Source organism: Bactrocera tryoni, chromosome 5, assembly GCF_016617805.1.
Source record: "Bactrocera tryoni isolate S06 chromosome 5, CSIRO_BtryS06_freeze2, whole genome shotgun sequence".
NCBI classification, from domain to species: domain Eukaryota; kingdom Metazoa; phylum Arthropoda; class Insecta; order Diptera; family Tephritidae; genus Bactrocera; species Bactrocera tryoni.
The window spans coordinates 9,329,131-9,344,595 of record NC_052503.1 but is presented as its reverse complement, the minus strand read 5'-3'; the positions used below and the strand labels follow the sequence as shown (position 1 = coordinate 9,344,595).

Here is a 15,465-nt window from a genome sequence, read left to right as displayed (position 1 = left end):
TTGTACTTTGGGGAAAAGCTCAATCCAAGAGCTCCAATGAAAACAAGCCAGCATTCGCAGAGCAGCATAAGCACACATACAATTGATACATACACAAGCGGTACGCTTAAATATACGTACACAAAAGTAGCATGTCATAATTATAATAGCTGGTGTGCACGGCTTTCTGCTCTTTTCGGCTTTTATTGTCTTCCATTTCGACGAATAATGCTCAAACACCGGTGCGCCGTTGAAAAAGGTTAATAAGTTAATGACTGCGGTAATTAATTTGCGCAAGGGGCCTTGAGGTCAACACAAATTTCACATGTGCGCACAAAAACGCGCCGTATCAATGTGTATGCGGTGCATTCATTCTGGTTGCGTACCACTCGGCGTATGAGTAATGGCCAATAGCGCGGTCGACGGTCGCGCATGTTGGCCTTGTGGAGATTTCGTGTCGTCGACACTATCGCAACAGCGACGACGTGCTGTTCAGCCCAACAAATACCTACGTGCAATAAGTTAATGCTGTCAACTCTCGCCGCTGGTCAACGCAACATTTAAGCCTTTTAAAATGTATTCAGACTTTAAATAGCTTTTAAATGCGTTAAACTTCCTTAAATGAAATTTACGACCGTTAAGTGGTAGTTCGCAATGCAGATTTAAATATCCATAAATTGGAGCAAATAAACAGCACGGCTGCAGGGGGGCTGGGGAATTTCCTTCGGTAATTTAGCCTGAGGTCCTTGAATGCGTATTTTGCGTCAAATGAATTCGTTGCTTTAAGCCACTATTAAACACTTTAAATTCCTTCATTTTGAGCGAATTAAACCACTAGAACCAGGAAAAATAAGAGACATAAATAATCCACTTTAAGCAGTATAATTGGCATTATTGCACAATAAATTGGACTTTAATTTCATTTCATTGTATTTGAACTAATGTGAAATACATAAATACTTTCGCAAATGCATTCGTCATATACCGGGTTTTCCAATAGGGATGATATGAGTTCTTAGCGTCGTTTTAGCCATTCTTAATATTTCATGATACTTAATTTTTATACCCTGAACAGGGTATATTAAGTTTATCACGAAGTTTGTAACACCCAGAAGGAAGCGTCGGAGACTCTGTAAAGTATATACATATATAAATGATCAGTATGTGGAGCTGAGTCGATTTAGCCATGTCCGTCTGTCTGACCGTCTGTCCGTGTGTCTGTATATATACGAACTAGTCCCTTTTTTAAGATATCGTTTTGAAATTTTGCAAACGTCATTTTCTCTTCAAAACGCTGCTCATTTGTCCAAACGGCCGATATCGGACCACTATAACATATAGCTGCCATACAAACTGAACGATCGGAAAAAAGTTCTTGTATGGAAAATTTTTGCATTTGACACGACATATTCACGAAATTTGGTATAGGTTATTTTCTAAGGCAACAATGGAATCTTCGAGGAAAGTGGTCAGATCGGCTTACTAGGCATATAGCTGCCATACAAACTGAACGATTGGAATGAAGGGCTTGTATGGAAAACTTTCGCATTTGACGTGGTATCTTTACGAAATTTGGCATGGATTACTGCCTAAGGTAATATTATTATCTCCGAAAAAATTGTTCGGATCGGATTACTATAGCATATAGCTTCCATATAAACTGAACACATAATTACTAAAAGAAATGCACTTTTGAAGGGTATATTAGCTTCAGTGCAGCCGAAGTTAACGTTTTTTCCTGTTTTTTATTGTTTTCAGCAATGTTTACAACTTCATAATGGAAAGATATACACAAGAGCAAAGTTTACAAATCATTCAATTTTATTATCAAAATAATCGTCCTCCTATGCCCGCTATTCGCCTAATTATTGAAAATTTCGAGCGTTTTTTTCTTCACATAATGTTTTAGAGTCAATAAGGCAAAGAACCGCTCGAAGTAACGAAAATAAATTGTCTGTCCTTGATTATTATGCCAAATAAGAGTGCCACCTGTAAAGCAATTTCTTTACAGCAGCTGCTTAAGTCGGTACACCTTAGTGCATTGCGACTTTTACATAGGATAATAATCTCGAAGAAAGAATTTGTCTCAATTTTTATATTTCTAAACAAGTTTTGTGTGCGGAATCGTTTCGAATGTTAAAAAAGTGATTCAGTTTTATCAAAAACACTAGCCGACAAATGGTGCAAAGCCTTCACAAACGGTCGAGAGATCGTTGAAGACATGTTTCGTTCTGAACGACCATCGATGAAGAATATGGTGCTAGAAAATCGTTAAGCAAGTGTTAGAGAGTTGGAAAGACAGCTCGACATCTCTCGCGAGTACTTTGGAATGATTTTTGTGGATATATTGGGTATTAAACGCATTCTTGCTTGACTCGTTCCGATAAAGCTGACTTTTTTTCAAAAAGAGTTCCGTAAACAGGTCTCTTTGGACATGCTTTATCGTGCGAATTCCGATCTCACATTGATGGAGAGCATTATAACTGCCGATGAGGCATGGGTTTATGAGTTTGACATGCAAACAAATTAACAGTGGAAAAATCGTTGAAGATCACAGAATAAATAATGATAAATAATTTAATATTTTGCCTTTTATTTACAATTTCCGTATTTTTTTGTATGGTACTGTGTTAGCTTTTTGTTACAACGTATTGCTACTGCTCAGGCTAGGGTTGCTGAATACCGCAATTAGTCGCTTCCAAAACATTCTCAAGAATTGAGACTTTCGCAACCCAACAACTGATATATTTTGAGAAAATATTTGGACTTGCATCCATTGGAATAAATTGAAAACGAAAATGATTTTTTTAAGAAAATCATCTCCTCCGATGAATCTCACTTTCATCTGAGTGGCGCGGTAAATAAACAAAACTGATGATTCCTGTGAGAAGAAAATCCACAAATTGTTCAAGAACAACCATTATATTCACCAAAGTTGACAGTTTGGTTTGGTTCAAAATACGGAAGCGGGTGACACCGTCTCCGTCAGTGGAGAGTGGTATTGTGGGATGATAACCAACTTTTTATGACCGCAATTGGAAGAAGTTGATCCTTACAACAACTGGTTCCAACAAGACAGGGCTACCTGCCACACAACGCGTGCTATTACCGGACAAGAAAGGTTTGGAGATTCAATTTTATCAAGAAATTGTAATTTAACACCATTAGACTACTTCTTGAGAGGTTATTTGGAGTCGTGGGTCTTTGGCAATGAAGCAGACTCTCTTTAAGCTTTAGAAGTCAATTCTGAAATCGCTATTCATGACATACATACGACTTGACTTAGTGGAAAAAGGTCGTCAAAATTAGGTTCGTTGAATTTGTTCCTGAAAAAGAAGTCGTGTAGGCGAATGATGTTATATTTAGAAATTTTTAGTATAGTTTGTTTTCCATATTGAATAAAAAAAAAAAAAAAAAAACATTTGTATTTTTTTTTTTTAAGAAATCATTGGAAAACCCTGTATATGTAAGAGCAATCAATAACATCTGTTCATTTTACTCTTTACTGGCTAAGTTTATTTGCTATTCGTTTGTTTGTGTACGCACCATACAAGCCACCAAACGCAATCTTCGTTAGCGACCTCGAAAAGAGTTCTACTCAGCACAACCGTTATTTATTTACATAATGTATTACTCAAGCCATTGATTTCAATATCCCTTAGTTAGCCATTTTCGGCCATAAGTCGCAAGCTCGGGCCATAAATAAGCACGAAGGGTTGACCTCATTTTCAGACTTCCGGTGTTAAATGTATGTGTTAGCAAAAGTCTGTTGGAAGCACTTTAACAGTCAAAACTGCAGTTGGGTTCAAATTTAGAGCTTTGATCGATTTATTTATTACCTATATAAGCAATTACTTGACACATAACAGATTTACTCCGCCACGAGTCTCTGACATTTCGTTTACTTATTATTATCAAAAATTAAGGGCAAACAGTGTTTACATTTCTGATTAAGACAAGAGCGCAAATTCATATTTTGTATACGATTCACATACTTATTTTAAACCACTCTCACAGCCCTTTAGCATAAACGCTTTTGTGTGGCTTACCGTGAGTCAATCCGAGAAATATAAAAGATAAACAAAAGCAATAAAATCCGACCAACTGTTCTCTGTTTGCGTTCTCTGCTTGCGTTTTAATAGAATTTCTGCAATTTGAACGTCGCACGTGCCCAAGTATCAATTGACTCTGATTCCGCAATGTCATCCGAGTTTCCAAACTACAAACACGCATACGCACTCAAATTCATAGCCGTGTGGGGAAATAAGAAAAGCTTTCACGCTCATACCCGCCACTCGTCCATGTGGACCAGCTTGTTTATTTGTTTGCATTTATTGGTTGCTATGATACCTATGATACGTATGAAGCGTATAAAAATCGCATGAGTGTACGTGATGTCCATTAGAACTGACTGAGCAAATAGTTTAAATGCTATTGAACGCTTCACACGAACACTAACATAGACATGCGCATACATATAATGTTGCGAGAAGATTTTTATTACAAAAGCATCTATATACGAGGGTTGCTACTTCGTTTTGTGGCTTAAGTGTCGAAGAGACAACTGCAAAAAATGCACTTAGAGTTGGTTTGTCAAAAGGATCTCCCATTTGTTTCATGCATCCCTAATCCTTTAAATGGATTTCAGAAAAAAACGTTACAGTTTCGAAGTAATCTCTAACGTTATCTGTAGCAGCGGTGCTCACAGCATAGCTCTCTTATCTCCGTTTGGCTCCCAAAACTATCGAAAACAACAAAAACATCTCTTACAACAAACACAGCAGAGGTACACTTTTTTCATACGCCATTTATTTTGCGAAAAATTGCAACTATGCGAGATCGTGGCAATTTGTCACAAAAAAAAATCAGCTGTTTACTCCTTTCTCGCATTTTGGTTGTTTCGCTGTAAAATGAAAAGATTAAGTACATTTAAGTATAAAATTGATTTATTTCTTTATCTTAAGAGGAATTCTTTAAATACATATAGAAAAAAGAGCACGATTAATGAAAGACAGCTGACTTATTGCAATATTGTCACGGGGCGCTCATTTAACCCAATATGCCATTTTGCGACTCTTCCACTATTATAGAAATATAAATGCGAGATTAAATTATACGAAAATAACTTGATTTTCGCCATCGCCTTCTGGTTCGCACTGGTTGACTCGAAACTAACGAGAAACTGTCTTGTTTGTACGTAAGCCCAGAGCCGAATTTAAGCATTTTTAAATGAATATATTTACTGTTGTAATATACTTCACAATGCAATAGAAGCAGTATGTATTCACATATGTATATACGCTTTTACAGATTATACAAACGTGTAATTCTTTGGCTGCTCATTATCGCTTAAATTGCTAAATATTAGCTCACTTGAGCATTGGGCTCAATTTTAGCCCTTATACTAAAATTTTACCAGGGTTAAATCTCCGAAACGTAAACGGATATTCCTCCGAAGCTTCTCGCTTTCTCGCTGCTAGGAACCTAACACTCTTCCCCACTAAATACACAGCGACTATACTCAAAAACTGGATACACCTTCATCCACTTGACCTTACTATTGCAGTCGATGGGGTTCAGATGGCGACTGTCAATGTTTCTTAGATTTTAGGTGTGACTTCATTCCTCAGACGACCGCGATTTTTGCCAAAGTACAGAGCCGCAACAAAATCCTCAAGTCACTAGCCGGCAGCACATGGGGAAAGAGCAAAAAAAAAACGTTGTTAGCAACACACGAGGCAATAGACCGGCCGGTTCTATGCCGCACCAATATGGTCGCTTGGTTGCAGTGAAACACAGACGCGGAAGCTACAGATATATCAGAATTCTGCACTCCGGACTACGATAGGATGCCTTTTGATGTCTACCATCGAACACCTGCACAGTGAGGCGCGTATGCTCCCAGTTAAGGAGCATCCTCTCCAAGCAGTTTCTGCTGAGGTGCTTTCGAAGAAATCATCCCTGCAGTCAACTGCTTGGAGCGAAATCGCCTCCTAAGAGCATCAAGAGGCCCTTTCTCAACTGCGTCGACGACATGAAGCATTATGCCGACCAGACATACACCGACCGTCATTCGCAGTGGAGCCGTTAACACCTTCTCCGACTCACTCTCAGTGAATGGCGTAATTGGATTCAAACCACCACCCATTGCAGACGAAGAGCTCAAGTTGCAGCTTCGTTCTGGAAACTGTAGTATTGTAGTAGGTTAAACTTCTAATCCAGACTAGACCCTGACATACTAAACATATGTTCAGCGTACAATGAGTCGCCGCAAGACATTAGCCATCTCTTTGCATGCCCTGCTAGCCCTACCCATCTGACACCGTTCTTCCTATGGTCCGACCCTGTTTCCTGGGCCTACCGTTGGATGACGTCGATAACAACTTATCTAATCCTTACCATCCTAACTAGGATTGATTTCCCGTTACAACAACAACATTCAAGGCCGGGCCCTGAAATAATTCCGCCTTGAAAAGCTGTCAAGTTTAGTTTAGTCATCGACGAATTCTGATCAAACGTTATTTGGCAATTCCCTTATTTTACTAAATCATGTTTGTTTGAAAACCGTTATTCAATTAAATATTTTATATATATTTACTTTACATATTTATAAATTAAATTGTATCAGCCAGGCATTTTTGCAAATAAATCCTCAAATCCATTCAAGTTTTGATTTTCCGACGGGAGCTTTTCAGCAGCTCGTGACTGTTCGCACGAACATATTTACTTATTTCTCTAAAACTATGCTAGCCGCTTCCACCAATTGAATTAGGTGCAATTCGGTGTACATATATTTCGCTTCCACGCTACGTGCCGAACATGACTATTAGCGTTTAAGGGCTCAGAATTGAAAAATGAAATTTAGCAGAAATTGGCTTACTCTGTTTGAACATTTATTTTTCGAAAAAAGATCAGAAATATGACTTTTTAAAGTTTGATCTTATTAACATTTTCAGGGTTTCGGATACTTTAGTGTAAATGGAAATATAACATGCAAAGTTGGTCAGTTGACTCTTTTAATATGAAACTCTTCCCTGGATTTGTACAAAATGATATACCCAATAGGTCGTAGATCCCACTAGCTCTTGGATTTATAGACAATTTTTGTTCTTAGAGATCTCGTATGTACTGTAAGTTTATGTAAGAGAGGTTTCTATAAAGTGATGGTGGCGGCCTCGCTCTTTGTTGATACCTAAATATTTGGGCATCTATGATTCGCAGAAGTTTAAAACACACTCTAAAGTTTTTGCTGTGAGCAATTATAAATAATTATATGTTTTACTTACTTACTTATATTTTATTAGAATTTTACATAAAAGTTAAAATGCGTCATTTTGTTTACAGTTTGGGTTAACCACGTCAATTGATTTATAGGTTAGCTATGTCCACGAACATTTTCAATTTCTTAACAAACAAAAAACCTCAAATAAATTAAATATTTTTACCTTGCCTACAGGTATTGTTTTTGTTGCTATAGTTGGTAACTGAACATGAACACATACATGTGTATTTAGTTGAATCGGATGAAATTCAAAGGATTACATAACCCGTGGACAATAACCGTAATAGCAATTAACTATTTAAACCAAACTAATTAGTATGCATCGATATGTGTGTGCTTAATAGTGCATCAACATGTTTGTTTTAAACCATTCGTGTGTCAGTTTTTTAATTATGCAAATATTTTCCGACATGTGATAATTTTACACTTTTTCTATCGGTCACACACACACACACGCTCACATAGTGAACATACTGCATAGATAATCCGTATGTTTGTGTATCAAAGTGTCGTTTAACAGTAGTTCTGCTTAGCCTGTAATGATCTGCTCAATGGATAACGGTACGTTCATCGCATGGCGCTGGACTGAACATATATCTACATAAAGGGTGTTTTATTAAAGGTGCAGTATTTTCTAGAGGTATAGATGTCAGAACAGCTGTCAGAGTTAGCACATGTGTTTGCAGGCCTCAACCATATGCGTGCGTTCTCTTCAGGTTTTGGTCAACAAAATCCATCGACGGACGATCGAAAAAACTGTATAATGTGGTTTAATGTGTCTCGACATAGAGCAGCAAATTGGGTTTCAAAGCCTTTTTAAGTTATGAGATTTGATCCCTCGGCTGATCTTCCTTTTTTTATCTGCAAAATTAAGCCAACAATATGCTCTTCTCAGGACCCACAATATTTCCGAACTTATAAGGCAATATTTAATTAATTAATTTTTCAGTCTCTTATTTCATTTCTTTCAGAAATTCTTGTATCTCCAAAAAGAACACCCTTTAGCAAACGCATATAGTTAAAGGCAGCTTGCAATTAAATGCACATTTATTGCTTTTCGTACATTTTATATGCGACAAATTTATATTTTACGAAATTTTAATTAAAATAAATTGCGAAAACCTTAATGAGGCATTAATAATGGAGCCATCACTAAACTATTCAGTCCTACGAGGTTCAGAGTGCATGCGCACATCTGATATATGTAGGTGTATGCATGCTCAACGGTATATTCATATATACAAAGTATTCTGCTGGAAACACGATAAAAGAAATCACTCATATTGAAAAAAAAATTGAGTTTTGGTTATGTATCAGTTATACAATGGTTATATATTGGTTATATATCATATTGGTTATATTTGAAAGCGGAAGCTGAAAATTTTATATGTAGCATAAAATTTGGTTATAAAATGGTTATATATACGTTATATTCTAGTTATATATGGGTTATATATTGGTTATACCTAAAAGCCGAAGCTGAAAATTTTATTCTATATTAATACACATATGCATAAGCAATAAAAGCCACAAATTCGCTTTTTTTGATGATACAGGCGCTATATCCGTTTATAAATGTCATTTCGTTATTATTTCATTCGACTAAACGCCGCATTTTCGATGTCTTCGTTTCAGGTCTGACAATGTGCTATCAACGATTGTCAGTTAACAACAACAATCACAATAATTTAGACGCAAAACCAACACACATGCCACCGTTGCACTACCCGCATGGCCACAGATGGAACGAACCATTTTTTGATCTGACGATGCCGAAGAACATAACATCGCTCGTGGGCAAATCAGCATATTTGGGATGTCGTGTCAAACATTTGGGGAACAAGACAGTGAGTACATATGTTTATTTTTATTCACCTTATTACCAAACAACTGTTAGCCTGATAAAATGCTCTTCCAAACAACTCCTAAATGGACAGATGCTGACAGGACAAACAGAAAAGGTTTGCTACTTTAACAACCTCAAAGTTTTCTTAAAAGAAAAAAAAAACGTTAACATTGACTGCACCGAAACTATAATACCCTTCACCGGTGTATTTCTTATAGCAAAAAAGGTTATGAAAAGATCTTTATCCTGCGTTTGATCGGTCAGTTGGTGCTGTAGTGGGCTGATTTGAAGAGGCCCGAAGCAGGCTTAAAATTAAACGGAAGAAGCATTCTTTATTAGAAGTAAGCATATAATAATGTCTTCAATAACATTTCAGGGATGAAATTTGGAAACTTCGAATTTTAATTTTTTTATTTTAATATTATTGGGTAGTCGAAAAAGTCTTTTCGTATTTTGTCAATAGATGTCGTATATCTCCAGTGCTATCAATCACATTGTATCATACCACGTAGAACCAAAACCACTAATTTTTTAACCCTTCAGCCAACACTTTAGTAATTATGAAAAAGTTATTGCTTTAACCCTGACCAGAGGCAATTCGAAGGAGGGTGAGCACTTTAAATTACTTCAACTCAACTGTCTTTGTTAAGAAAGATGAATTAAATTTGTGCCACATACTGCGCGGTATTTAAAAATCTTCAAAGCAAATTCCGGAAATTAAACTTGAAGTAAAATTATTCAGGAAATAGAAAAATATGATGAATTACAGCAAAGATGGCAACAATTCTTCCCCTTAAACATATGCCTCTATGACAACGTTGCCGTAGCTTGAGGACTCAAAACCGCAGAAACAAATTGTAAACACACCTACAACAACAAAATATGTAACATTTTGAGTCTGCGACAAACCAAAGCCCGCAAGCCGAACACATTTCAGGAAAAGCGGCAAGCTGTTGTTAAAACCTAATTTATGCGCAGGCACCAAGAAAGACAGCAGGGTGCCTGTGTTCGGTGACAACCTCCCCACATTTCGCTACCTTAACGAAAATGTATACTCATGTATATGCGACATTTTGATTGATTCATAAGAAATTTTGCGGCTTCATGTTACACATGCATACAGAATAAACTGCCGAAGGAGCTGGCCTTCGGCAGCGCGTTCTCTTAAAGCGGCCAATATCAATATCCTGCTGAGATGTCTTTTTAAAACATCATACAGGAGATATTCTTGAAAGAAAATATACTTAATTCTTTTACAAAATGTTGCACCTTATATAGTACTTGCTTGTACGCTCCAATTACACCGTTATTATCTTTCCCAAACATTCTTATATAAACTGACATATGATTTTCCACAAAAGGTTGACTGCTTATTGATGTTGTGTTCAAATTTGAGCCAAGTACTGACCAAACGTGCTAAATAATTTCATTTCCACACATATGTCTACATGTGAGACCTAAATTAAAATTTGTTTACTGAGTTGGAAATAGTTTTTATTGCCCAAGAATTGCCGATAAAAAGTCCGACTTTTTTCTTTTGTGTAACAAATGGCATTATTTGTCTTATCTGTTATTGATTTCAAAAGTAGAAAGTTAGTTTGTTTATCTTTTAATTTGCCGAGGCTGTTAGCCCCTTTTATGAAAGCACACCTACACACAAACTAAAAATGAAAAACAACCGGGAAACCTATGCGGTCCGTTATTTACATACACAATTACATGCTTGCCTTATATTGTGCACTTTCAGTGTTCTCTACAGCAGAATTCAAGTGAGCCACAATATTTCCGGAGAGTTCACAAATGTATGCCAACTTTGTCTGCGTTTTTCCTTTCGGTTTTTCGTCTTCAAACTGTGCGCATCAAAGTCTGTTTGCCGTTTGGCCTTTGGCCCTTTTCCATTTGCATTTAATTTACCTTTTGGGTTTTACTTCTTTCACTCGTTGACTTTTTAATTTATTCCGGTTAGCCGAACATGTTTGAAAATAAACAAACTAATTTAAAGTTATTTTCGGTGTTCAACGCAAAAAGATTAAAACTAATCCACGCTCACTTTATACCCATTTTCCAAAAACAAATGCATGACGTATTTGAAATTTAATGTGGCTTAAAACGACCTTCGCATGCAGAGGCAAAAACAAGGAGAAAAAATCACTCTGTATGGATTATGTTCTTAAAGTTTAATTATTCAAGAATATGCCTACAAAAGGTTTTTCGAAATTCAAATTATTTCCGAAGTTGTAGTCGTATTAGTGTCGTAGCAGCTGGATCGGTTTGAGCTGTGGACGAAACTTAAAACCTATATACCTATATTTGCTCTACCGGCTTGCAAATTGGTTAGGCGCCAACTGTCTTTTCAAAACGACACCAACGATCTCTCAGGTTCAATGGATAAATTTATCTGAAATTGCATATATAAATGATCAGGATGAAAAGACGAGTTGAAATGCGGGTGTCTGTCTGTCCGTCCGTCCGTGCAAGCTGTAACTTGAGTAAAAAGTGAAATATTTTGATCAAACTTGGTACGCGCTTTTGTCTTTTGCTTGTCAAAAAATTAAAAACGAATACCTAGATGAGCTTCTTCGGACCTCTGCCTTGCCCACAGGACGCCATTAACCAAAAAAGTATAAAGTACCATGACCAAACACAAAATTAAGAAATAAAAATCTAATCTGGCATAGGGGATCGTAGTAGCAAACGGCACCAATGGGCAAAAAAAATTTAAAAAAAAATGGGTGTGGCCCCTCCTTCTATTAAGTTTAATGTTCTCTATTCTCAGCCTGAAGATTTGAAGCTCCTTAAAAGTATTCCCTTTCAGAAAAGAGTATGAGAAAAGAGTTCTCTGGTCTTTTTCGTGTAAAACTGATTTCCGTGTAAAAGAATTGGAATGCTTGCTTCAAAATTGTTAAAGAATCAACACACAATCCGATCAAGATTTCGCACTTGCTCCCACATCCAATAATAGAAAACACAACCAAATAGAGACCTTGGCGCCCCCACACTGATAAATCGGAAACTCTTCCGTCGGCTGCCAAATCACGTGCCCTTTGTGTCATTTGTCACAATCGTTACATTGTACCGAACTTGCAGTGACTACGAATAAGGGAAATAACACACGACGTCGTGCCGTCTCGCGTTTACGCAAATACAAAATGGCGTGAGCGGTGAGCGTCTGCGAGCAGAACGTGCTGCTTGCCAAAACGCCAACGAAATATTTCAAGAATCGACAGCCGAAAATCCAAATCGTAATACAATGGAGCAGCAAGGTAAACAACAGTCGCACCACATGTGCCAACTACGTACCCAACAACAATAACAACACCAGTTTGTGTGGAAAATTGTGCAAAAAGAGCAAAAGGCTAAAAATAACAACTTGTTTCGGAGCAATTCTTCATGCCATTAAAGAAAGGAGCATTGCCAGTGACATTGTCACCTGAGAAAGTAGCTACAAAAAGAGGCGTCGTTGAATAAAACTATCAAACTCAGAGGGTGAGAAAAGAGCGAAATTTGACTAAAGCTAATTTCGGGTGGATCATAATATTATTATTGTTAACATTTATTGAAGTTTGATCCTTTCTTGACAGAATGAACCAGAAATAGCTCTATTTCCAAACACCTCAATATCATGACTGATTCGTTGATTTAATGTGCGTCGCAAAAACATTTTCATATTAAACCGATCACCTTAAGTTGACTGAATACTCAAACAGATCCGCCACTGGCGAGCAGCTTCCGAGAGTCTGTAGCAATTTTTCCTTCATTTCCTGCCACGGACTCATTCTCGCACCTGCACTCAGCTGCATACATGCATCCACGCCCCGCAGTCTCTTGGCGTCGTTTGTTCTCACCACCGTCCGCACCGCCCGAAGCGGCGACCGAAACAAGTGTGTGGCAGTTCGCGCTTCTGGCGACTCAGGACCGATGCTGCACCCAGCCAGTGCGGGGTGGCAGCGCCAAGAGCGCCGTCGTGGCTGCCAGCCAGCACTTAAGTGCGCACGAATGCTGTATAAGATTTATGATGTGACATAAAGTGCGGCACTTGTGTCTTAAGCCTTTTGGCATGCAGCTGCAGGGGGGTTAGGCGAAGGTGTGCGAGGCTACATGCAAGTGTAAGTGTGTGCGTTTGTCTTTCACTGGCAGGTCAGCAGCTGCACTGCTCATTTTCACCAATGCTCTTCGTCGCCGGTGCGTGGTGCTTGAAGCCGAAAGCTGTGCAAACTCCAGCGACTACGCCTGCAGTGCCAAGTGAGTGGGCAAATCTGTTTATTATTTTTTCGAGTAGCGGTAAAGGATATGTTAGCTAGCTGAAATGGGTAAGAGAGGCGTGATTGCACAGTTGTCCTAAAAGTACACGTGTTATCCGGTCTCTATACATAAAAGTTGGCACGCCATTCATTTTTTAAATGTTTTTGCTTAGCTGTTTTGAAAAGAGAAATGGTAAGGTCTTTTGACTTGGGTGGCAGCTCCTCAATGGCATCGTAACATTATACAATATTTTGTTCTTCTTCACTTATTTTTTAAATATTTTATAATATTTTTTTTAAGCTAACCAATATATTGGGTAGTCGAAAAAGTATTTTCGTATTTTGTCAATAGATGTCGATGCAGTCGTATATCTCCAGCTACCTATTGCATTGTGTCATACCATATATTGTTCGAAATTAAAATCGGGAAATGTGAAAAAAAAATTACAGCTGTTCAATAATGAGCGAAAATAATGAAGAAATTCGCTACACTTTGAAATTTTTGTATAAAAAGGGAAGAATGTCACGCAGCCACCAACGAAATTTGTTAAGTTAACGGAGACTATGCTGTATCAGTTCGTGTAGCACAACAATGGTTCGCTCGCTTCCGTTCTGGAAATTTCGATGTGAAATTTGCACCTCGCTCTGGTATAGTACATATATGAAATTATTGAAAAAATTGACCTCGAACATCACATGAGCAGCCATGTCATCGCTAAAAACTTAGCGTTCATTATCAAACGGTTTTGAATCATTTACAAAGGCTGGCTACGAAAAGAAGTTCTATGTTTGAGTACCAAATGAATTGTCTGTGAGAAATTTAATGCACCGAATTAACATCAGCGATTCTTTCCTGAAACGAAATGAAATCGAATTATTTCTGAAGCGAATGGTAACAGGAGACGAAAAGTGGATGAAATACGACAATAATGTGCGAAAATGATCATGGTTCAAGCGTGGTGAAGCACAACAATTGCGACCATTTGGCCAGGATAGACGCCTCGAAAGATTGTTCTGAGTGTTTGGTGGGATTGGAAAGGCATCATTCACTATGAGCTGCTCGAGCTGGTCAAACGATTGATTCTACATTTTACTTATGAGATTGAAGTAAGCAGTCGAAAAAGACGGCTAGAACTGATCAACAGAAAGACAACACATTTTTGATGACTCTGCAAAACTGGGAGAGCTTGGCTGGGAAGTTTTACAGCATCCACCGTAAAGCTTTGACCTTGCACCATCGGACTGCCATTTACTTCGGTCAATGCAGAAGTGCCTTTAATGGAGTAAAGTTAGCTTCAAGAGAAGCCTGTGAAAATTACTTGACTACTGCTGGAATAATGTCTCTAGCGGAAAAATGACAAAACGTGGGCATACCATTTTTTGCCAACCTGAGAAAGGATTTTACTCCAAGAAGCCAAAAAATGTCAATAGACATTTCTCACACACACATATGCAGAAGCATGTAACCAAAAATTAATATCAAAATCGTATTCACACCAAAACGTTTAAATGTTCAATTCTCAAAAATTTAGTCCATGTATTACACACAATAGTTTTTCTCGAATTCTCTTTGAATTCATTCGAACTACATTGGTGGTTTCGCATAACAATTACATTAAACACTTGAAATATGTTGCACCGACATACATTTCCATGTACTTTTGCCCAGCTAAGCGAAAGTGCCAGCCACCAACACACCTTCAGCACACACACACACGCAGAGCCTGGGAGGTGTTCCTTCACACACAAGTGCCCTTGTACAACTCCACGCTTGAATGTTTAATCTGATGTGGCTATCGTTTCTGTGCCATATGCGCGTGCGTGTGTGTGTGGATTATCGAAAGATGTATGTTTTTGTAATGGAAACATTTTGGGTTATAAATAATTGTCCGAATATCATCAGCTCTCCGGCACATTTATCTCAGAGAATTACGCTCTGTGCTCTAGTAAGTGAAGTGGATTTGCAGGGCTTGTTTGTAACATTAGGGTGGTTCATGCATGACTCAAACAGCACATTAGAGAATAATAGAACTAAAAATATAAGCAATTAACTTAATTGAGTAGACATTGAGAGGAGCTGTATGTTAATATATGAAAGCGGAAACTAATGTTAGAAC

General features: G+C 37.8%; 1 protein-coding gene across 2 annotated transcripts in view; it reads left to right on the top strand.

The window, feature by feature from the left end:
• LOC120777811 overlaps positions 1 to 15,465 on the top strand; it is a 178,162-nt gene that overhangs the window by 143,634 nt on the left and 19,063 nt on the right. For both annotated transcript variants that reach the window (XM_040109347.1, XM_040109348.1), the window contains exon 3: positions 8,897 to 9,108. In XM_040109347.1, the coding sequence (XP_039965281.1) occupies positions 8,897 to 9,108 (212 nt within the window). The remainder of the gene's footprint in view (positions 1 to 8,896; positions 9,109 to 15,465) is intronic.